Consider the following 24422-nt stretch of genomic DNA (forward strand, 5'->3'; position numbering starts at 1 on the left):
GCTACTCACATCTGGGAAGAATTCAAATGAATGGTTGGTGGTGAGAAAGCTCCTTAAGATTCGGAAAACAACAAGAGTTTAGAGAGGTATAGTTAATAAGTATTTAGAAGGACATTTAGCTTCACTTTGGGAAGTCTCAGTTTGATTTACATCTGCGTATGACATCACATGATGTTGAACCTCACAGCAGCGCTATCTCTGGTGTTGCGCACTGCTCTGATTTTACACTTTTCAGTGTGAAATCTGTGAGACAACAGCTGTCTGTGATGATGTCTAAACACAACCTACAATGTACAAAAAGCTCCCAGAACGGAAAACTACTTTAGCAGAGAATACATATCAGAAGTGCAGACTATATTCTTTCTCTTCAACATTCAAGTTGGTAAACTTCATATATGCAGAGCTGTTTAGGTTAGAAAGCTCTTTATGCATACACACTGTAGCTCCGCTTTAAGTGTAATTTATACTTCTGCGTCGAAACGACAGCGTAGACTCTGCGTAGCCCCGTAGCCTACACCATCACCTACGCCGTCGCCTGACGTGCACCTCCTGAAAAATGTAACTACACGTCGAAGCGCCGCGGACCGTAAGCTCTGTGATTGGTCGGCTGGGTAGCACCGCAATGCCTCCGAGCCGACAGGAAGTGCACCGTGTTTTAAAGTGACTTTTACTAGCGGCCAAAACAGCGGCTGTACCACGGTGGATCAATATATTTGACCTTCGCAACCCGAGCAAAATGACATCAATCAGAATATGATCCTTTCGGTCGATAACATTTGAAAAGGCTACACCAGCCGCACGTATACAATTTTATCCCCATTCACGTTAGCGGAGCGCTAAACTGGAAGTTAGCCTGCTTGGGTGTAATTGCAGAATGACGGAGACATCGACGCACAAGTATAAATGCATGGCTACGTGCGTAGCCTACGGCGTAGACCCTACGCAGGAGTATACATCAAGCTTTAATCTTAAGAAGCTGCAGAGCTGTCTCTATTTATTAGTCACTGTGACTTAAAATGTAGCCTACATTTCCAGTTAAACTGAGGCTTAATGTTGACCCTTTACTCTCTGTTCGCCTGGCACTCACTGGTCTTTGCCGAGTTTTGCGTGCGTCCCGTGCGCCTGACGACTGCACACACGCCATGCTTCCTCTCGGGTCTATTTCGCGTAGTGTTTAAAAACAACATAATATTCTTTGTGTGGTTCATCAGTGGCGATAAATGATCAGAATGTCTCACAAGGTGCGTACAACTCGGCACAACACCAGCGAAGCTGGGGCTACATCTCTTCAGCAAATGTTCTTCTGCCAGCACACGCACACATAACGCCCACACATGCGCACTGACCCACCTACCTTAAGGGTTAGGTTTACAATTTTGGATTTATTCACACACTTTAAAAACATTTATTATAAGCTTCTTTCTTTTCACATTTTTATTTACAGCATTATATGTTGAAATATATATTTTAATAGGCTGTAACTTATTGGGAGAAAACTCCGCCCGTCGAAGCACCAAATCTTTGACCAATCAGGGTCAGCCCTGTGACACACACACACACACACACACACACACACACACACACACACACCGTGTCCCACTTCTCCCTCATTTGGCCTCATTTGTGCTCATCACAGCCCATTCACAAAAACACAGCAAACACACACATCTACTTTGACTTCATGACTTACTGACTAACTGCAAGCCTGATCGGCTCCTGGTCAATGAGTTCATAAAATTAAGTAATTAATTTAAGAGGAAATTTAAACAGAATGTTCCTTTAAAGGTTCAGCAATTGTAACACAGTTCTCTCTCTTTAAACTCTTTCTCATTTACACACCCTCTCTTTCACTACTGATGCATGTAATAGGAAACACTAGCTGCCAATTTAGCCCTTCATCCATTAAAGCTAGTATGTGTGTGACAGAGGCTCACGTTCAAATAAATCACTTTATCTGTCATGCGGTAGCAACACTGCTTGAGGTCAAGGTCACACACACGCACAATCACACACACACACACACACACACACACGCACAATCACACACACACTTGCTACCAGAGCTCGTCTGATAAGACTTGATTGATTCCACGATAATCCCCATTCATTTGCATCATCAAGCTTTAAGGTGTGTGTGTCTGGTCTGTGTTTGTTTGTATATGAGGGGTCATCTGTGTCTGGCAGCAGCTCATCAAGTCACCAGCAGCCTGTGGAAGAACTGATCATGAGACCAGGAAAAGGGCTAAATATAGACACAGACACACACACACACTGATAGCTGTCGGTGTGTAAGTGCAGTATCTGAATGAACCAGTGAACTTATCAAAGAAACACACTGCAGATTTGCATTCTGGGTAATGTCTCCTTTCTTTTCATTTATTTCTTCTTCCCTCGTTCATCTTTCATTCCTACTAAGAAAAGAGAAACTCCAGAGGGAGCACAGTGACAAACTCTGTCTCTCTTCTCCTCCCCGTCTCTGTCTTCCTGTGAGTCTCTGAGGATCAGACCGACCGCTTGGTTTGTCAGAAACATGTTTCATTTAGGAGAATCCAAATTTGAAAGACTTCTCTTTCTCTTTCTGTCACTGTTTTTCGTCTAACGTTTTCATCCACGGTCTCACTTTAGGCTCATGATATACTTGCTTTAAACCAATGCAAATGCATAAAAAAAGCTTGTTAGAACCTAGAGGAATCAAAATCAAATTCACAAGGGGAAAGATGATGTGTTGATTCATCCACGGCCGATATTGAATTTTAAAGTATTTTATATTTACTTAACCAATAATAGACATCACATGACAGAAACATTTGAATGGAGAGTAAAAATAGTTGCAAAAAGAAGAGAGAGAGAAAAAATTACAGTTGTGCAGAAACCATCAATTTCTGGTGGTTGAATATCAATCAACAATTTTGATAATCAACTTAGCGAATATAAATAACACAAATGAATAGCTGACAGAATCATTAGTTGCAGCCCTCTAGTATGAAAGGGTTTGACAAGTGAGCTCCTGGGGCCGTAGGTTTGAAGCTTGTTTGGATAAATTCAGATTAGAGGAAGGAAACAAGCTGCAGCAGAAGACAGCGTTTGTACTAGGCTGCTCCCGCTGTGAATGTATGTTAACTTTGTGAATGTGAAGCAAGTTGCTGCTAAAGAAAACATTTTGGTGCTCAGTCAAGCTTTTCTGGATAAATAAAGATTAAACTGTGTGAGATAATGATTCCCATTGATCTGCATCCTAATGTTGCTTCCGACCCTTGTGAGTTTTCATTGTCTGACTTTGTACCTCAATAATCAAACAGCACATAATTGGCTTTTTGTGGCCCTTATTAAACATGGAGGTGGGCTACGGATGGAGGGTACGTCCTTTTTGTTCGCAGTAATTAAGCACATCCATTCTCTGTTGGCTGCAGAGGGGAAAATGATTTGGGAAGTTTAAATTGTGCAGCTTTCCCTTCTCATTACCTGTCAACAAATTACTCACTGAGTCACAGGGGACTCTTTCATGTTATGATGAAGCATAGTTCATCATCAAAAAATCAGCTCTTCAGAAGGTCATGGCATAATTCTACAGGGTCACAAGATGATATATAGAATGTAAGTAATCATATTATAGGACATAAATGTGAAATATTTAGTTTTAAAAATTTCTATAATACGGATATATGACTAAGTTATCTGTAATTCAACGCATAAACAGTCGAGTTGAGTATTAGCTGTTTCCTGGAAATGATCTCCTTATGCACAGGGTAGATTTAAAGTTTCTGCTTTGTTTTGAAATTAGGAAAAAAGACAATAAAATAACAAGCAATACTAGCTGTACACAAAAAAGCGTAGCCAAAAATCCAAAGAGAAGATCACCCTGACTGTGCAATTGACAGAATGTGTTCTCTAGGAAATGCTCTGCTGAAATACCATAACAATTACTGTTTGGCACCAAAGATGGAGACAAAATTTAAATTCAGACTGTCTGGATTACCACTTGCTAAGGGAAAATTATAATAATATATATAATAATTTAGTTTAAATTTTCATTGCTCGACGTTTGAATTTCTTGTGCAGGGTCTCCTCATTTATGGAAGTCGTGAGTCAATAAGTTTGAGTAGTACTGTGGGGACATCTGAGGTGTCGTTTATAAACCACTTCCTGTCAAAGTGACCTACAAGAAAGTGAGCGTTAAGGTGATAGGACACTTAACGGAGTCCCCAGCCTGGCATGCTGCCTTATATCTTCCATGTCACTTCAATGTGTGAGGCAGGAAAGTGATTACAACTCTCTATCAGGCTCCTCTCATCACCATTTTTCAGCTATATGGGCTCAGGTCTCTCACTTAACCTTCACATGTACCCCCTCCCCATTTTCTCTCAAAGACAGGTTTAAGTCATCAGTTTGAATAATTTAAAGTTCAAAGCCTGGTTCACATATTTGGTGGAAGTGTCAATTTATGCAGATCAAGTACAGTATATTGTCACTTTGATTTCTGACTACATGCAACATATATAACATATGCTGTAGTGGTGTATAAGACCCTTGTTCTCCTCAGTCCATTATTCCCAATCACTCCTGCGTTACTGCTGCTAATAAAAATGTTGTGAAATATAATCACTTTTGCATCAAAGTGTTAGCTTTTTTAGAAGGATAATTGACATTTTATACCTTTTCAAAAGAAATAATTTGTTAGAAAGATTCCCATAAAATCTGTTTTCTGTTGTTGTGGTCAGTTATGAACCTATATCATATTCATAAAGGTCAATAGCCGAATTTAACTCTCTGCTGGACTGTAGCTCATAACTTCTAATGAATGACAAAAATAGCTAAATTCGTTGGGAATTGAGTTAAAGTTCATAAGTAGTTCAGCAATTGTGCAATAAATAAGAGGGATGTCTGCAACATGTTGCAAACTCTTGTTGTGGTAGTCTAAAAACTCTTGAGCCTGTGCTTTTGCAATTCAGAACAAGTGGTACCAAAGCTTTTCAGGGTCAGATCAAATTATTCATGTAGCACACCAGTGGATGTAGTAGCTAACCAGTGAATCCATCCCTTATATTCAGCGGAGACTTATAGTCTTCTTTCCCTTCACCTAACTGTGATCTACAGCCAAGGGTTGAGAGTGCTTGACCTTGTATGGTGATGGTGTATCTGTGTGTGTGCGTAACTGAGCGTGAGAGTGTGTGTCTAAAGGGAAGTTTGGACAGTCCAGAACACTGGCGAGGACACACCGGCACATGACTGGGCTTGTGACTGACCTTACATAAGATTACAAAAGGCCTGCTGTAGAGCTGCCAGGAAAGCTTTTGATTTCACTGTGTGGATCAATAAAGTATCACGTTTATATCAGAAACACGTAGTCATTGGTTTATGTGAAGGGGTTATTTCATTTTAAACTAAGATTGCATGCATTCATGACTACTTGTATGTTTGCTGTAATTTATGGCACAAATGTTGGGAAAAGGGGCACTAAAACTCTGCACCACAGAGTAAAAATGGGTCATAATTGCAAACTATTCCTAAGCAGGTTTTGAGTGTGTAATGTGTTTACACTAGAATAGCAGAATACGCGTGCCGATATGCGTTCTAAACACGCTTCAAGAAAGACATTTTGCTTTCTTTTTGTGAAATGTATTCTAAAGTCTAGTTGCAGTTTGAATATTGATTTCTTGTACTGCAAAAATTTTAGCAATGGAAGTGGAACACAGTATACTTTCAGGTTGTTTAGCTAATCCCTAGTTTGAATTTATATGCTAAGCTAACTAGCTTGTAAGTACATAGTTGTAGTTGTATATAGTGTTTCTCGAGGTTGCTCAGGTTCATTTTTTTAGAAGAAGAAGTGTCATTTTAATCCCACCCCTGAAGATCTAACTCAACCAGTAAGATAATTCCAGCCTCCAAGAAGTTCTTGTGTAACTGAAATCCCAATATGCTATTCATAGAACCGCAATTGAAAATGATGGATCTTTACCTCACCACCATGGTTAGAAGTCAAACAAGAGATAACCCTTGAAAGAATGTGTGTGTGTGTTTAAAGATACAAGTGAAGGATGCAGTCCAGCACATCCACTTGCTAGAGCACCACACAGAGTCTCCCTGGCCTTTCCATATCCACTTGCTCGTTTTAGCCCAGATAGCTCTCCCACGTGCAGGCCTGCTATAAATAGCACAGGTTTAATGCGCGATTGTCCCAGCAGGCTTTTTATGACTGAACGGGCCAGTAGGTTTTCACTGTTGTTACTAAGGCAGAGATTAACCACAAATGGAAGTCACCACACTTCCCCCAATACTATTATTGCACTGTGATGCCCTTTACAAGTAGACATTAGCAAATATATTTGATAGGTTTGATAAGTTTTGCATCCACACTAGCACAAATTGTACATGTAAATACTGTGAGTTTATATGAAATCCACCTCTGTGCTACAATTTCCTCAGGTTCATTTGCATTTATTTTGTTTTGATTGCTCTTATATTTCTGTGGCCAGAGCTTACAATTCATAGTTATGTTTCCATCTGTTTATAAACCTCCTTAGTCTGTTGTAATTTTCACCTAAGTATGCCCATTCAATAAATTCAAAGGTGTCTGTATTCTACGTTAATTTCATACCCATTTACTTAATCTGCCCATTTTAATGCTTCATTTAGGCCATAGTAGATTGATACACACACAGTGAGTGATGTTTTCATTCCAGAGATGCTATTGTGTTATTCTACTGCCATTATAGTATATTCAAACAGGGAAGAATAATACACTTCTTCCCCACTTTTTCCCCTCTTGAGCATGCGTAACATGTATTTTCCTATAGGAGTACTGAGCAATGTTGTGTTTTTCAGCAAAAACACAGATTTATATTCATACTCAGACTTCTGGATTTCAAACTCTTTTTCTGTTTTGCTTAAGGCCACCTCAGTAGGGGATTTTCAGGCTTTCAGAGTGATTCTTTTTAACTCATGCATTGAGATTTTTCATGGATTCAAACATGCAAATGTAGGTACAGACTCATTCATCTCACCTATAGGCTGTTTCACTGCTTTACTGGGCTTATCGTGTTATGAACTATATTTGACCCAGTGCAGCTCATGTCCTCTGAAAAAGGAGATGAGCTGCAAAGCTTTATCCATTTTCTCCATACAAAGAAACTTTCCTCACCCGAAAAATGACCGTGTTAGTCTTTGTTCAAATGCTTAAAACACCCTATGTTTGTTTTCCCAACAAGCATCTTATTTTCATTTCAGTTGTGTGAAAGACAGATTTAGATTTCAGATGTGTACTCTATGATATAATCACACCATAGCTGATTTAACTTAAAGTAACGGCAGAATTGAGACTAGAGACTCGACTTTAGTCAAACTCAAGTCACAAAAAATGAGGACTTGAGTCCCTAAAGACTTGTGAAACTGAAAATGTGTATCAAGTCTCAAGTTTTGACCAGGTAAAGTCACAAAACAATAAGCAAACAATAAAAAATACATTTAACAGTGTCAGTAAACCATATGAATGTTTAATTATTTGGCCTATGCAAAAGGATGTGGATGCGTCTGACTCATTTATGGAATAGTTACGTGGATCAATTGAAAACGCCGTTGACAGTCATCGTTTTTGGTTGTTTTAGGACTTTCTGAATCTAACCCAGTGCAAAGTATTGTATGTGCACTGTATGTGTGTTTTGAGCGACATATTAACCAGCTATGGTCAATCTAATTCATATAAGGTTGCACTGACTTGTGTCACCTCCTTTGGAAGATCTTAGTAGTAATCAGCCAAAGTTAGAGTGAAAAGACTAATCAACTAAAAATATCTTTCAAGTAGTAAACACCCCCTGTAATATGAAAAGTCTGTTGCTTTCTCTTTTGCAGAGGACGGCAGCTGTAGTCAGCTAGGATTCTCAACATTTACAAAATTAAGAGCAGAGCAGAGAAGGCATCGCTTCTCGCTGTGCTGCTCGGTCGCCTGCTTCCTCCTCCCGGCGTCTGTGAGTCATGTTGTGTAGCTGTCAGGGGCTTCATCATTATTCACAGTCAGCACGGCATTGGGAACACGCTGCAGCCACATTCATTGGCCACCTATCGCCTTCTGCTGCTGCAGAGAGGATGTTCAAATGCACGTCACGTGTGTTGTGGTGCTTGGTCATGTTTGTGTGTAGCATAGTTTTATATGCGTAAGGATGACCCATTGTTCTGTGTATGTGTGTTTTAGCATGTGAAATGGGCCAATCCCTATTGGAAGATGTATGAGTTTGATTGTGTGTGACAGATAGCAGTACGTGTCGCCGATGACATGACGACATGTGCTCCTTGAATATCTGTATATGTCCTGCTCATTCTCCACTTCACATATATGTCCACTTTACCTGTTTTCTGGCGCAACATGTGTACATGTATTATTTGTTGTATGTGTTTAGGAGTGGGTGTGTCATGTCCAAGGATGTTGTTGTTATTGATTGATGGCTGCAATGGAAAGAAGAAGGGAGAGAGCGAGGGATGACTGAAGGGAGACAGGCCGGGTGGAAACAAAGAAATCAATTAGCTGAGTTTTATGAGGAGGAGGGAGAGAGAAAGAGAAAGATAGAAGGATGGAGGACATAGAAAGGAAGAGAAGAAGTTGAGATGGAGGAGAGGGGAGAAGGACAGACTACGAAAGAAAAGCAGAAGAAGAGCGAGAAAGAACAAAGAACGGAGGAGATACAAGGAAAGAGAGACAGAATATAGGAGAATAAAACAGGAAGAGGAGATGAGAGAGATGAAGAGGAAAAGGACAGCAGGAAGGAAAAGAAGTGAGAGAAGAAAAGGAAAGAACTGAAAGGGAATGAGTGGAGAAAAGATGATGCTAGAAAAGAGGAAAGAAAAGAAGAGAGGAGAAAAGGTGATGGCTAGAAAAGAGGAGGTAGAAGAGGCAAGGAAAGGATAGAAGGATAGGAAAGATGGTGAGGAGAAAGAGGGGGAAAAAAGAAGGCGGGATCAAAAGAAGTAGGGAGTAAGAAGAAACAGAGATGACAATGATGACATTGGTGAGAGGATACCAAGAGATAGGGAAGAAAAGAAGCAGAGGAGAAGAAAGTTAAAGATAGAGGGAGGAGAGGAGGAAACAGCAGAAGAATACGAGAGGGGGTTGAAGAAAAGTGAGAAAGAGGAAAGGGAATGCGAGAGGATAAAAGACTAAAAGGGGGAGAAAAGAGCTGGGATGATGGATGGATGGAGAGGAAAGAGAGCAGATGGGAGAAAAGGATGCTGGTGGAAGGAAAGGGGAGAGTGGTTCAAGAAGGGAAAGTAAAGGAAGGAAGTGAGGTAAGAAGAAGAGAACGAGATGAAAGAGGGGGGGATGAGTCAGGCGCACGTGAGAGGGATGTGAGCTGACTAACATACACACACGCTAGATGAAAACACACACCTGTACCAGCAACTGGAGGGAGAGGAAGCAATGGGAGGGTCATATAGAGGACATCCTCTCTCCTTTCCTTCTTCTTCTTCTCTATAGTCACGACAGCCGTCCCCCTCTTTCTCTCAATTGCCTCTCTTATAATTCTCTCTTCTGACCCACATCTCTCTTTTTTTTTCTCCCTCCCCTTTTTCCTCTCTTCTTTACTTCACTCAATGCAGCTCCTTCTCCTCCTGCCTGTAAATTTCTTTTCACCTTCTCCCATTTACGCTCATCTTCTTCCATCCCTCCGTTTTCTCTTTTTCTCTCCAATTTGCCGATTGTCTCTTTGATCATGTCCGCTCTGGTCTACTGTATAATTTTGCTCACTAATTTATGAAACCATTAATGATATCAGCTCCTGTTATCCATTCCTCGACCCTAAAAATACTCCTCACACCGACCAAATAAACTAACACATAAACACACTGCAAGGCAGAGTGGGAACAGCTGTACTTGGAGTTGTATGAGGTCATACATCAAAGCATTACTAGCAGTGATCATTAATACAACATGATATTGGATCTGATTAAAAAACTAAAGCTGGATGTGGTTTTCTGGATGTTGGGAAATGGCATCATTATCCTTATATTTGAACATGAAATGAACAGTGTGTGTTTGTGTATGTGTAGATTTGCATGCTGAAGTGTGTAGAGCAGAAAAGATTTTAAGGCAAAAGCTCTGCAGACATAAGTGGTGATTATGAATTGCTATAAAAATGGTTATATAAGATAGGTACTGTTTATATGAAATTTATTAATTTATTAAAATTATTAAGTAATGGAATTATTATTGTCATAGACATTGACAGGTACATTCATATGTTGTAATGATGAGAAAAGAATTTCTAAAATTAAAGAAATTAAGGAAGCTGTAATTCAATACATTCAAATTTAAAATACACAGTGGCAAAGTCACAAAAAGGCGAGCGATGATCATAAACCCATTGTATAGCTATAAATGGTGATGAAACAGCAACAAAAGTCAACAAATGTAGCCTATTTAAGGTTTTTCCAGCAAACCTAAATCAAAGAATAGAAAATCCTAACATTTTATTGTTGTTGTTTTTTTATTACTTTTAATGGACATGCTTAATATGTTTTATACTTTCTGTGAATATGATATAATCCCTTTTATATTTTTCCATACTGGATAGACACCTTATTCTGACAACCGGACGTTGTCACATATGTATCCTCGCACTAAATTCATCAAGTCCGACCCAATTTGATAAATAATGTTGTATGTGGTTCTCGTATGGCGTAACATAAAGACTTCACAGCCTCTCTTCAGGTGGGACTCTCATACTGCAACACTTGTCTTTGTAAAGAGACAAACTGACAGGATGAAGTCACTAACCTGCCTGTCAGCTCGCTCTGGTCCGTTTCAGTGAATTTACCATAAAAGCTTGAATACGCGTGCACTCCTAATTTAGGCGCGGCTAACTTAATCGCCTTCTCACAAAGCTCACAAACGAGTGACAGAAAGAGACCGTTAACGTTACCGTAGTTACCTCAAAAAGTGGTTGTCTCGAGTCGGAAGCATACACTGTAGGGGTTGGAAGTGTGTGAGCGTGCCAGCGCCCACGAAACACAACGTTAGAGGTTTGAAACGTGTGAAAATATTTTTGGCTCATTTTGAGACTATGGCGGAGCAAATTAGTGAATTATTAGTAAAGTTCATTTATAGATCATCAAACTGCTATCTCCTGCTGATCCAACTTTAGATGAAATAGATTGAACAAAATGAGGAAAATATGGTGATTAGTCATATTTACATGTTGACTATTAAAAGTAACTTAAACCCTGGTTTTGTTAATTATTAATCATACTGAGCTTTGACTGGCCTAGCTAGCTGTTGCGGCAGATCTTCCTGTTGGACAGCCGTGATCCAATGTGACGTAAAACTCAAATGTCCTGCTTAGGTGTTGGACAGTAGACCAAGTAAACTATTCAGTTGTGTTAAATGAGCTTTTGACAGTTAGGCGAGCAACAGTATTTGTTAACTGACTAGGCTATGCCAGTACAACTGCAAAGTTTTATTTAATTTTAACACATTTCCAGACATAACTGACTGATTTGGACCAGTTCAGTGGCTACCTTAAAACAATCATAGAATAAACTTAAAGGAATCAACCGAGGGACTATGTAAGCCATTCATTTTATCATATAATTAAGCTTTCCGGTAGAGTCAAGGTTAAACCTGTCATATCAATTTTTATTCACTGTGAAGGGTTGATATAAATTACCAATACCACTTGTGTTATATTCTCATCAACACTATTGTTGCCAACTTTGTCACTATGAAATAAGGGACAAGAAGTGGCCTGCTTCAGCAGTGCAGGTATGGTTTTTGCGTGAATATACGGTGTATTATTTTAAGCAATTTGTCATAATGATAGCTAATCTCTTAATTAAATATTTGGTAGGATTAATAATAGTTTATATATAGCAGGTACCTTTAAAACAGTCCTTTCATTGTACCACTACCTGTTACCTTTACTCTATTTGTCTAATACAAAACAATTGTGACTCTGTAGGTTAGAAAAGGGTATCCCCTTCATGTACATATGACAAACAAAGTGTATGCTGTACCTTTACTATTAAACACTTGTGATGTGTTTTATTTCCAGTTCATGCTTTTTCAGGCAGTTCATCAGAAATTGATGAATAACATTTGCAGTTTCATCACTGTCTTCATAAAAGTCAAGTAACTTGCACCGAATTCCATCAGACACAGAAAAATATCTCACGGACACTGATTGGATGATGACAGGTGTCGGTGACCATTGTCAAATGTCGTGATCGGCACTGTTGCTGTTGTATCAGTTAGTCAAAAAATGGGACAAGGCAGGTCACGTATGGGACAACTCAATTAGGCCTAATATAAGGGACATCCTGGGTAATACGGGACAGTTGGCAACCCTAGACAGAACATTTACTCGCAGGGTTCAAAGACAACAAGGAGGCAATGTGCAGTTTAGCCAGTCAGTTCAAGATTAAATAACCTCAGAGGAAATCTGATAGTTTAAAAACCATTGGTTTCATTCAGTTAGAAAGATGATTGGTCTAACTGGTCGACCCTGTCTGCTTACTCAGTGAGATGATGATGATTTAAGTGAGTGAGTGAGAACAACTTGTAACAGAGCATGCTTCCTCCTCATATGTACAATAGGACATTGATCTCTTGCTCTGCGGTGGAAACGTGCACTCACACACACACACACACACACACAGATATATTCAACAAGTATGCAGTTCTTGTAAAAATCCAGTTTGACTGCCTTCTTTCCCCACATGCCCGCTCTATTCTCCTGTCTCAACGCTACTACTATACTATACTTTCCTCCTTCCACAGAATCCTCCCTCCTCCCTCTGTCGCCTCCCCCAAGAGACGGCAGTTACTTCCCTTCACACTGAGTCACGTACACACACTTCCTGCTCTTCTTTTTTTCTGTTCTCTCAATGACATAGCTCCGTGTTTCTGTCTGACTCTCAGCCACCATGTGTTGTGGCTGCAGACCACGTGGCAGTTAACTTCTGACTGGAACGTTATTTTAGTAGATCTGTAAAATAATCACGGGTCTCTTACCAGTGTTTCAGGTTGTTTGAAGAGTTCTTCAGGGTGTTCCAGGAGTTTGTAAGAGGTTTCCATGTGTTTTTGAGAGCATTTGCTGGATTGCTGAAGGGGTGTCTTAAGGTGGCTATAGGGTCCCTTGAGGGACACCTTTTAAGGGCTCACTCATTTGGTCATTCTTTAGAGTTGTTCATTGGATTGTCTCTTACATTTTATGTGCACAGAGCAAATTCTTATACAGAAACTAAATACAGTTTCAGGAGATTTTCCTGACGTGATCAACAATGTGCTACCAAGACCACATATTAAACAAACTACACAGAGCAGCTCATTTCACTGATAAACACACTTTGGTCGCAGTTGCACTTTGTTGTGAGCTACAGGGAAATGTGCAGGATAAATGAATGCAGACTTCCGGATAGGTGCTTCTGGTGTACGTGACACATTAACACATCTAATCCTGTGTTGTGCTGGTGCACACGCCTCTATTGGTTTCAGTTTCAAACCTCCGCTAACATGAAAGTCTCATTATGCATAATGAGTAGCTGTTGAGTGATGAGGGGTTGTTGATGAGAGCTCCTTGTGACTCCGACAGTGAACAGTGTAATAATATGCAGTATATGCCAGATGATGGAGGCTTTTATCCAAAGTGCCTCATAGTACTTCAACTGCATACATATTTTAGAAAGGGTGGTCCAATGGGAACTAAACCCCTAATTCTAACAATGGCAGTGCTGCGCTGAGCAATGAACTTCACAGAAAACACCAACCATGGCAGTCTCGTAGAGGGAAAATAATTATTTCTCATGTTTGGTTGCTTGTGTCTCAGAGAGAAGTGGTTACACAGATATTTCCTTTGTGATCGCATAAGAGAGCAGAGCTGCAGACACGGGTGACGCTTGCAAACTTGTTTTTTTCTCACTGAGGCTCTTTCCAGTTTTTTGGGTTCATGTTTTACAAAGTGACTCATGCACTTTTGTTGCATCTCAAAAAAGACAAACCCCTGGGAGTTTTGCTTTAATCTCGATGTTTGACTAACATGACCTTTTTCTCTCTCTCCCTCTCTTTTTCCATCATCAGTATGGGGAGGAGGAGGTGTGTTCGGACCGCTTGGACACAGACTTCCCGGACATCGACCTCTCCCAGCTGGACACCAGCGACTTTGACAGCGTCAACTGTCTCAGCGAGCTACAGTGGTGCAACGATCAGCCGGCAGACGCTTCCCCGGCCTCCATCAACTACCGTACAGCAGATGAGCTTTTTGAGGTGAGGCTTACGAGTTCAGGTATTCTGTGCAACTGATGTTGCTCTCTTCTGCTGTAATGGGTGCATCAGAAATATATACAGAGACTCTTCGGTATTAAAAATAAATAGATCGATTTAAATAAGATTTATCAGTAGATTGATTGAAATTTGGTGGACAGGCTTCTGGTTCACTAAATAAATTGATGCAAAAGATGTTACCAGTACAAGTACAAAGTTAAAGGCACCAACAAGCCATTGCGCAAGAAAATAACCCCCTTCATCAACAAATTAAAGTCATGATTGCTTCAGGTTTAAGGCTAATCCACAAAGTTGGCACCCTGAAGTCACACTTCAACTGAAAAGTTCTCAAATCCAATTACATTTTGGAAAAACATTCTGCTGGAACCCTTAACACAACATTAGTGATTCAGCTATGATATAAGGCACCTTAAAAGGACAAACCCATTGCTTAATATCTTGAGGACAGCTTTCAAAAGTGAATGTACTTTAGAATAGTTTGTGGATTTAAAGGAGACCTATTATACTGCTATTCCAGTCCTATATTGTAGTTCTGTGACTCCTGTATAGCCGCTTTGCATGATTCACATATTTATACTGATTCTTCATTTCAGCCTCTGTCTGAACAAGCTGTAGATGCTCCTGTCTCTTTAAGGCCCCCCTCCTCTCAAAGTCTGGCCAAAGCATGTTACCAGGCTTTTGTTGTTGCTGGGCAGAACAGGCAGACTGACCCTGGACTCACAGGCAGCGTGTGCGCCGCGTTACGGCTACGCCACGGTTTTAACCCGTCCTCAGCCCGGCGTCAACTCACATTGGAAGCGTTTCAGCAACAGAGCGTTTAGCCTGCCCCACGTTGTTGACTCCGGGACAGTCCCGAATTACAAGCAGTTGTCCCGACTGTAGTCCGGTTTGTCCCAAAAATTGGACCTAACATGTTGAGTTTTGATTATAACCTAATTAAACATTAAATATTGATCATTGTAGTTCACTTGCTCCAGCAGGGGTTGCAGGTTATCTGTACATTGTGTCAACAGCATTGTTATAGCCACAAAGTAACACTCGTGCTCTTTTCCCCTTTTTGTTTTCTTGTGGTTAGTGGAAGTTACAGTCGCAAGGACAAGGAAAGTGTAGCTTCAGGCAGCCATGGAACAGCGGAGAGACACTGCACTGATGATTAGATTAGGTTAAAAATTAGGTAAACGATCATGATTTACTTACATATCCACAGTTGTGTTTTTCCTAATGACAGACAGGTGACTTTATGAAAAAAAATGATTAATTTTAGCGTTGTGTTTTGATTTTCACATGTGTTAATGTCCATTGACACTCAATGTACCGGTGGCCACACCCCCTCCCGTCTCCATCCCCGTCCCAAATTTCACCCATTCTCATCTGGTCACCCTGTCTACAACCAATCACAACACTCTGTGAACCATTTTCCCTCAGTTCCTTGCAGGGCTGAATTTCCCACATGGAGCATTTCAGAATAAGAAGGTTTTGCCAGCCTGATTTTGCTGAATTGTTTAGATTTAGTTCATTTGGTAAGTTGTCCTTGATTTTTGTGCTTCTACCGTGGTTAAAAAGGCTACATAGTTAAATTGTTTCTTTTTTGGTCTGTTCTAACTGTGTTTATTGTTTATATACGATCGGGAGTCTGTACAAGGTATTTTATTTTGAAAATCAACTGGATTCTTATTGCCGTTTCTGTATCTGACTTCCTGCTCGGCTCATCTGCTTGGTGCTGCTCGACGCGTCTTCCGTCAAGAATAGGCCGGCTGCCTATTCTTCGGGTGTGAGCACAAGCATTGACAACAATGGCAGCGATTTGCAGCCATAACGCGGCGCACATGCCTCCTGTGCAAGTCTGCTGTTTCGTAGAACAGAGCCGTTGGTAGAAAAAGCAGTTCAAAACAGAGCGTTCACAACAGGAGGAAACCTGAGGTTTTTGCTCACAGAGATTTCTTATAAATGCTTTAACCTCATTTTTTGAAGCTTTGGCCATGTTTAACATAAACATCCAAGATTATAACATTGTAGAAAAGTCATAAAATGTGGAAAAGCACTAGGTCTTCTTTAATGTTGTGCAGTGTCCCTGAGTAAAAAAGCATAGTCCCATGGAGGTGCTAAGGGATTTTTGTTTTTCAGATAGTGTTTAGGTTATGGGTGAGATGGGGGCTTTGCGCAAACTTTTTTAATTTCTGATAATAACCCATAGAAATCTTGACTGCTTCTTGGAAGTGTTTTTCAGTGGGTCTTCAACAGATTTTGCAACATGCAAAACTCTGAAATGTGGACATGCAGCATGTCTCAGAGGGCGCTGCCAAGAAAGTAATTCCCAGTTACACTGTGTGTAACATGATGGTGAAAGCAGTTTGGATCGGCCCGATGCTTCTACAGGGCCAGTGAAAGCCCTGAGGCTCCAGTTTCACGTACCTTGCTGGATGAATTCAGGGAACACCCTTTGTATTTTTCTCTATCTGAAATCAAAACCTGCATCATTGATTGTCTATAGGTTTCCAGCCCCTGTGATGTCTTCTGGTCCCATTACAAAAGCTAAATTGAGTGCATCTCAAGAATAAAAAGACTGCAGCGAAGAGATAAAGTAGCATTTAGGTCCAGATCATCAGCTATGTAATGCAACTCTGTTGGTGGAAATTGCTCTAATGCTCAGCAGAGTATTGGTTAAAGGAAGACAGGCAAGACATGATGGGAATGCAGGTGAAGTAGACACAGACTGTCTCTGTACTCTGTGACTGTCTGTATATGTGCTTTTATTCCTATTTTGATCACCATTACCCGACGCCTGATTGACTGTTTATCTTCCGGCTGTCAACACACAACTTTATGACGCAGGTGGCATTTGTAGACATACTCAAAGTACTACATTAAAAGTAATAGATATTGGTATTGACATCAGAACCTTTATAAGAAAGATGCAACACATAAGACAATGGTGCCCTACTTTCCTTTTTCATAGACTGTTTCTTGTGTGTAGCTATTTTTTGGTCTGTCTTTTTATTTTCACTTTTTAGAAAGTTCACATTTGTTTCTAATTGTCTTTATCTGACTTTAACCCTTTTTTCTCTTTGACAATACATACAGATATTCTGACTGCTTCTCTTTCCTAGCTTTCTTTCTAAACTTTCTCTTCTTCTGCTCACTTTCATAATTAATTAAATATGTTTTCGAGATTGTATACAGTTTTACTTTTTATACCGTCCCCTGTATCACCTGCAAAGACCTGTTTAAGAAAAATGTTTTTCTCAGCTTTCCAAATCTCTGCTGCTACCCACCAACCCCCTAGCAAATTCCCTGCCCCGGTATATTATATTTTGCCAATATTGTATTGATCAGACTACTACAGCAGAGAAGACTGTCAGACGGTGTTCGCTTATAAACAAACAGTAATGAATTGAGTGATAAGCAGATGGATGAAGTCCCCTGTGTCACTGTCTCTCTGATGTTCGTCAATACACCGCTTATTTATAGTAGTGTATCAGAATCTAATCCCATGTGGGGTGGGATTGATCTGTGTGTGTGTGTGGTAGGGCTTCATTTAACCTTGGAAAATATAAAGAGAGAAATGGTTTGAGTTAGAAAGGTTAGGCTAATAATATATTATTACTTTAATATTAATCATAATGCTATATGCATCTATTATTGTAAAGTAAATTATACGTTATGCTGCTTTCTGTCATTGATGTAACTGTCTTTCTCTCTGTTTCTTTTCCACTCATTTTGGAATCTAACTATCCAGAAAATCTAAATAATATCCTTCTAATCAAATTTATATTATCAGTTAATATCTGTGAGTGCTGTTGAATGTACAAACAGAATGGTAGTAATGCTAATAAACCCTTTCTGATTATGATTTAGCGTCTAGGCCAGACAGAACATGTAAAATAGAAAGAACAGTAAATGAACATTTATTTACAAAAATGCTAGCTAAATTATTTTACAAATGTATCAGTAGTTAAATTCGAACCCATGCCTCTGGTGATGTAGCACTATACTGGAAAGAGAGTAAACTGGGCAAAAAAGAAACAGAATTAACCCAAAGACAACTGTCACTATCAGGAACAGCATCATTTATATTGCCACAAACTTTACCGTTGATGCTGCTGACTTATGACTGTTATGAGAATTTAAAATGTAAAATTGCACCATCCTGGGAAGAGACAGAGAGGCAGGCAGCAAGCCAGAGAGACAGAGAATAAATGTAATAATAAATAGTTTGGCAGCCGGGACAGCTCGGATGATAAAAAGAGAGAGACAGATGAATGGAGCTTGGTGGCTTCCCGTAGGCCAGTCATACTATCACCTCTCCACCAGATTCTGCTCTCAGCAAGATGGCAACTCTGTAAAAGTAAACAACCCATGTGTGGATCTGACAGGAGGGATTTTGGACCAAAATTACAGATAAATATTTTCTGCTGATTATCTAACAGTTGACCATTTTCATGCTTGAAAATTGTGAAAAAGCACGTAAACCATTGTGGGAAACCCGAATCCAAGATAGTTGTGAGTCAAACTAGATCACATCAAATGAGATGGAAACCTGTGTGTTGTTCTTTTTAATTAGGTCAAGGGTCAGAGTTACATCATCCTGACCACGTTAATAAGTTAGAAAATAAGAAAGAATAGACTGTCAATAACAGCTGATTACAGTGAATGGACGAGGAAGATGGAGTAGAGGGGGATTCGAGGAGTGATTTAGCAATGACACAGAGCTTCCAAAATACTTTCATCTGCTGAGGACAATCATTTCCAGACATAAATGTGGTTTACATGTATAAATCTGTCAGTTGTGGTTATTTTCAGTTATTTTACAGGTATCAGGTATAACTGATATAACTGGACATTATTGATTTATCTTGCTTTGGGGGTCCAATTAGCTGATTTTCTTCTAGCCAAAATTAGATAGTGTTACATCAATCAAAATATTATCTCTAAAAGTGATAGCATGAATCCTTTCAAGAGCTGCTATTTAGCTCTGACGTTCAACAATCATACAGGGAGGAATCAGAGGAAATAGACCGTAGGTATTTTAGGTTATAAGTAAAGGTGACTGTCAGCATTTCTTCCTCCTATAGTCTGAACAGCAGCTGAAAGCAATACATTAATGCTGCTTACCTCAAGTGTTGTTGAATTCTGGGAAATGTAGGAATTCTCTAATTCAAATATAAGCTGACAAGGCAGGAAAAAATTCCCCAAAAGCTAACCATATCACATTAAACTGAAAGTTAACTCTTGAGGTTTTGTGGAGTTGTCATGAAATTGGAGATGGTCAAAGCACTTTAAGGATTTCTTGTCCATGTTGGCTTCAAAGTTAGCAAAGTTAGCAAAGTTAGCAAGGCAAAGAATTAACTTAATTTATTTACTTAATATCTCAACTTTTACAACGGCTGCAAAATAGACCATGTGGCGAGATTGTTTTGTCAGCAACTTAAGAAATGTTCTGAACAATAGACTTCTCTTTTAAAAGTTTTCCACTGTATTCTCACCAATGCTCTCACTGTGTTTGGCTCTCTTCAGATAGAAGAGGAGAATGCGGCTCTACTCGCCGCTCTGACTGACAGTTTGGATGGCATGGTGGATGCCGAAGTGGGTGGGCTCTCCGTATTCCCTACCCTGGGGGAGGAGCCTGACCAGGAAGAGGAGGAAGAAGAAGACAATCTTCCTCTCAGTGCAGAGGACTTCAGCCAGTCCCTGGGGGCCGAGACAGAGGACCCGTCTCTAGTAAGGACACCACTATACTTTTCCTTTCCTATAGATTTGCTTATGGTAATTGTAATTGAGATAACATTAAGTGGAGAGACCTCTAATCAGAACACTTTCATCTACCCTGAGGTTCCCTGACATCACTTTTGCATCCCATTTTTGAACTTTTACTCCCATTTAAGAACTTGATATCTTCACCTCATATTCTCTGTTTCATTTGTCAGTGGACTGCGAATCAAAAAGTCACTGCCTCTTGAAGTGGAGCCTTTCATACATGCATCAAAGAACCTCCACTCCCCCTACACAGCACTCCCCCCTCTCACCCCGCCACGTTGTGCCTGTCCTTTCCCATGCTCTCCTCTTTCTTTCTCCCCAGTATCTTAATCTGTGTCGCATTTGCTAACCTTGATGTTCCCCTTGTTGGCCCGCGAGGTTTAAAGTCTGCCTTTAACTCCAGGAAAACAGAGGGGCGCTGAGGCACACAGTGAACTTTCATCCAGTCCCGTCCTGTGTGTGTGTGTGTGTGTGTTATTGTATTTCCACCAGGACCACGTGTCCTTACAAGAATAGAAAGGGAGGTTAAAATCCTTCTGACTAAGGACACGTTGCAGATACTTGTTCAAGGAGTTTGTATTGGAATAAAATTTTGTTTTGGGCAATGATTAGAATTATGATTAGTTTTCAGTTTGGTTAAGATCAGTAGTATTAAATTCAAAAATAGTAGTAGATTTAGGTTGGGACTAGGACTCTTACTTAAGTTGAAACAAGTATCAATGGAATGTAATACAGTTCAGTACATGAACAGGGAAAAAAAATAAAAGGTATCTTTTATTCACAATGTCAAAGATGACAAAAGAAAAAAAATATAAAACAGATTAAAACTATTTTTAAATATGTTGCATACTGTTTCACAGGTTAGAGCCCCTACATCTTAGTAAAAATTGACTTTAATAAAAACTGTATGGTTTACAGAAAGTGTCACATCCCGGCTCATAGCATGTGACAAAAAGGGGGAGACCAAGCAGATTAAAGTGCCAAAAAGATGTTTTATTATTAAAGAAACTAAACTAAAGAAACTAACAACATATCTGTTTGCAGTGGTGAGTGGTATGCATGGATGAGTGAGAAATGTATGAATGAAGGTTGATAGCAACTCAGGACAGCTAACAAACCCAAAGCAGGAGATATGGAGCCTAGGAGAGAGAGACAGACAATGAGACAGGTGTCAGCCCATTATCTAAGGAGCCCTCCCAAACTGCCAGCTTCTGCATGAAGCAACCAATGAAGCCACAGCAGGCAGAAAGTCGTAATAACCATTTGCCGACAAGCTAACATTATCTTGTTTGAACCAACTTAAACACAAAATCACACTGTGTTTCACATAATTTGCAGTAATGTTGCACACATAAACGTCATAGCCTACGTACGACAATGGATTTTCGCTGGAAATCCGATAAGTCCTGGAAATCCGATAACAGTCGGCCTATACAGGCTGCTGTAGGCAACTGAGAAAGTTTTTGAGGTCACATATAGGCAATAAAATCTTAGACATATATTTAAATTCATTTTAAAAACTTCACAATGCCCCTTTTAAATGGCGTGTGGCTGACTTAACCGGTTACAGCTCAAAGTGGCTCGGCAGTCTTACGTAATATGTTAAGGTCAATATCAAGTTCATAAAAGGTATTGAATTTTACTTCAGGATTCTGTATATAACCTGTCATCAACTACTTTAGTGAGTGCAATACTATCATAACTGATAGAAACAATAAAATAATAAAATAAGACCAAAGTTGTGATGGACCTTAATATTCCTGGATCAGGTTTAGGTTTAGCAATCCAAAGGTTTTTGTGGACACAACAAATTGCTAAATCCCTTAACGCTGAATATTGTACCCTACTTTCCCCCTGGTTCACTCTGCTGTCAGACGGATTCAGGCCTACACCCAGCACTGGAGCTTAATTGAAGCAGGAAGCTATTTCACTGCAATAAACGACATGTGATTACGGCTGTAATGCGGCCTTATTGCACTTGTCAAGATTAATCCAGCCCGCTTCCTTAATTTGACTTAAATTTCACAGCAAAGGGGTTGCTTATATGGTTTGCTTGAGTGCTCTGATTTAGCGACAGTCTACAAAGATACTATTGTTTCATGGCCATGAGTCATGCTGGATGGCTGAATACCTACAGTGTAAATATTCACCGAGCTGCACTGCCTCCCTATTTGCAATTACATGCCCAGTCGTACTATAAAACAAGTCTGTCAGTGAAGTAAGAAGAGGTTTGTTAAGCTCTACAATGAAAGGTTGGGTGTTTAGCAACACTTGAGGTTCAAGGAAGTAAAGTAAGTGAACAACAGGACTCAACAGAACCTGCTTTTAAAGCTTGCAGAAAACATTCTGATGATTAATGAAAAAGGGAGAAGCCAAAATAACTTTTAACTGAGTCATATTTGTTTGGTTTATAAATGACTACAAGTCAACATACAGAAAATCTGCAAGTTTCATAATGCCAAATTTAAGAATTGTGAAGACCTTTTTTCACTTCTGTCATGAATAAGGATAGCTATTCACGTGCTATACTTTGATTACATTACTTATGATCAAAAGTACGAAGTTGACAACTTTGCTAACCCAGCCAAACATCAAGCAAGTGCCACAACACAAGACACAGCAAGCCAGCTAATAAGGCCAGCTCGGCATTTGTCTTGCATTCTTTCTTTTAGCTCACGCCATCAAGAAAAAGCCAGTCCGATATTTAATATTGTCCGATCTCTTGCTCGGTCACTCTCTGTTTCTCTTCCTCCGACAACGTCTTCTTCAGTCTCTACGCAGCCAATGATATCCATTCTGAGAATGCCGAGCTTGCTTCTTTTTATAGGTAGCTTGCTGAAGAGTGTGACGTGGTGCGGTAAAGCATTACAACGTTCTCGCGATAGGTTTCCTGTCCGGGATTCCAGTGCTAACACTGTGCAATACCAGGCACTCCAGGCTCCGATTGGCAATGACAGAGATGGCATTCTCGCAATTACAAGTCAGTGTACCATCAAAATGACCTTGGAACATACTGTTTAAGCCTAAAACACGACAGTGCGTGAGTACTGCTCACAGATATACTAGCATGGTTCTAAACTCTCTAATCTCCTTATCTCTGATGGGACTTTGCTAATATAATGTGCAAAATATAAAAATGGATACTAAGAAATTAATAATGGAGCAAGAGGTTCAACTGTGTTTAGTAAAGCATATTATATTCGAGCACAAGTATACTGCACCTGTTTTTCCCCCCTAGATTTTAAATATACAGTTAAGTTGGATTTTATCCTTTCAGAGGCTTTGGAAGCTTCAACATTCTTATGGACTTCAAGGAGCTGGGATCATGTGACATATTTTACCCTTCTGTTTAATTAAGGCTGCACTACCACTGCTAGCATTGCAAGATCTGACTGGGGCATTCCTTCCAAATTGGTGGAAATGATAATGACTGTAATGACCTTAGATAGTTCAGGACAGGAAGCTGAGAAAGCCAAAACAATGCCAAGCCTTACTGTGATAGACATCAGTGTGGCTTACACTATTCTGGCAAAGTAACAGCAAACAGGATGCAGCAAGAGAGAACTGGGCTTGTTGCTGTTAAATGCCATGAAGGTATTGTTTAGTCCAAAGCAATAAATCGGCAATATTAAGGGCTCAAGCCACCAAATGCCATCATCTTCACTGTTTTGTTGCACAACATTGTCACGCTTCACATGACTGCCCTGCCCTTGTTTCACCTTGAAGACTCCTTAGTTGTCAGTCAACCTGTATCAAAATAAGAATGAGTGTAGGCTGGTTAATCAGTTACGCCTGCCAGTTTTCTGCATTTCCACCTGCATATGTTAAGAAAACACAGTGAAGGTCAAGTGAGAAGTGGTAGGTTCTGTTGGATAGTTACCATTATATACTGGGAAGAACGTGATTAAGTACAGTGTAAGTCATCATAGAAACCCTGTCAATCATGCTTACATCTTTTGTCAGCTGGGTGTCTTGGTCTGTGTTTTGAATTATCTGATACCACAATGACTTTGGGTTCAAACAACAGGAGGTGATCATTACACGAACAGTAAGCAGATTGATGCTGAGAGAGCACATTGAGAAATAATGGTGTGGAGTTTAGGCCCAAATCTTCAACCTAAATGTTAAGTTTAGTGCCATAAACTCTCGGTGTGTGCTCAGCTTAGTGATTAGCTGTGCTCTCTTTACCCTGCACCATCGCTGTTCCAGCGTTTTTCTTGCTGGTAGAGCTGAAAAAGTATTTTCTATCCCCAGAAACACAGCATTCAGTCAGCTGGTTGCTGCTTCATTCCTCTGACAGCTGACAAGATAACACTTTTCAAAAAAGTTTCCTCACATACACACAGGTCCCTTTTTCTGTCAAACAGCCACATACTACTACTATTTCTGCTGGTAAGGTACAACT

General features: G+C 39.9%; 1 protein-coding gene across 1 annotated transcript in view; it reads left to right on the forward strand.

The window, feature by feature from the left end:
- Positions 1-24422, forward strand: part of ppargc1b (peroxisome proliferator-activated receptor gamma, coactivator 1 beta) — a 93388-nt gene that overhangs the window by 46247 nt on the left and 22719 nt on the right. Inside the window, exons 2-3 of the mRNA XM_038698848.1 lie at positions 14060-14245; positions 19778-19981. Coding sequence (XP_038554776.1) covers positions 14060-14245; positions 19778-19981 — 390 coding nt within the window. The remainder of the gene's footprint in view (positions 1-14059; positions 14246-19777; positions 19982-24422) is intronic.

The sequence above is a fragment of the Micropterus salmoides genome, unplaced genomic scaffold (genome assembly GCF_014851395.1).
Source record: "Micropterus salmoides isolate LMB-PRFRI ecotype aquatic unplaced genomic scaffold, ASM1485139v1 Ms_hic_scaffold_5, whole genome shotgun sequence".
NCBI classification, from domain to species: domain Eukaryota; kingdom Metazoa; phylum Chordata; class Actinopteri; order Centrarchiformes; family Centrarchidae; genus Micropterus; species Micropterus salmoides.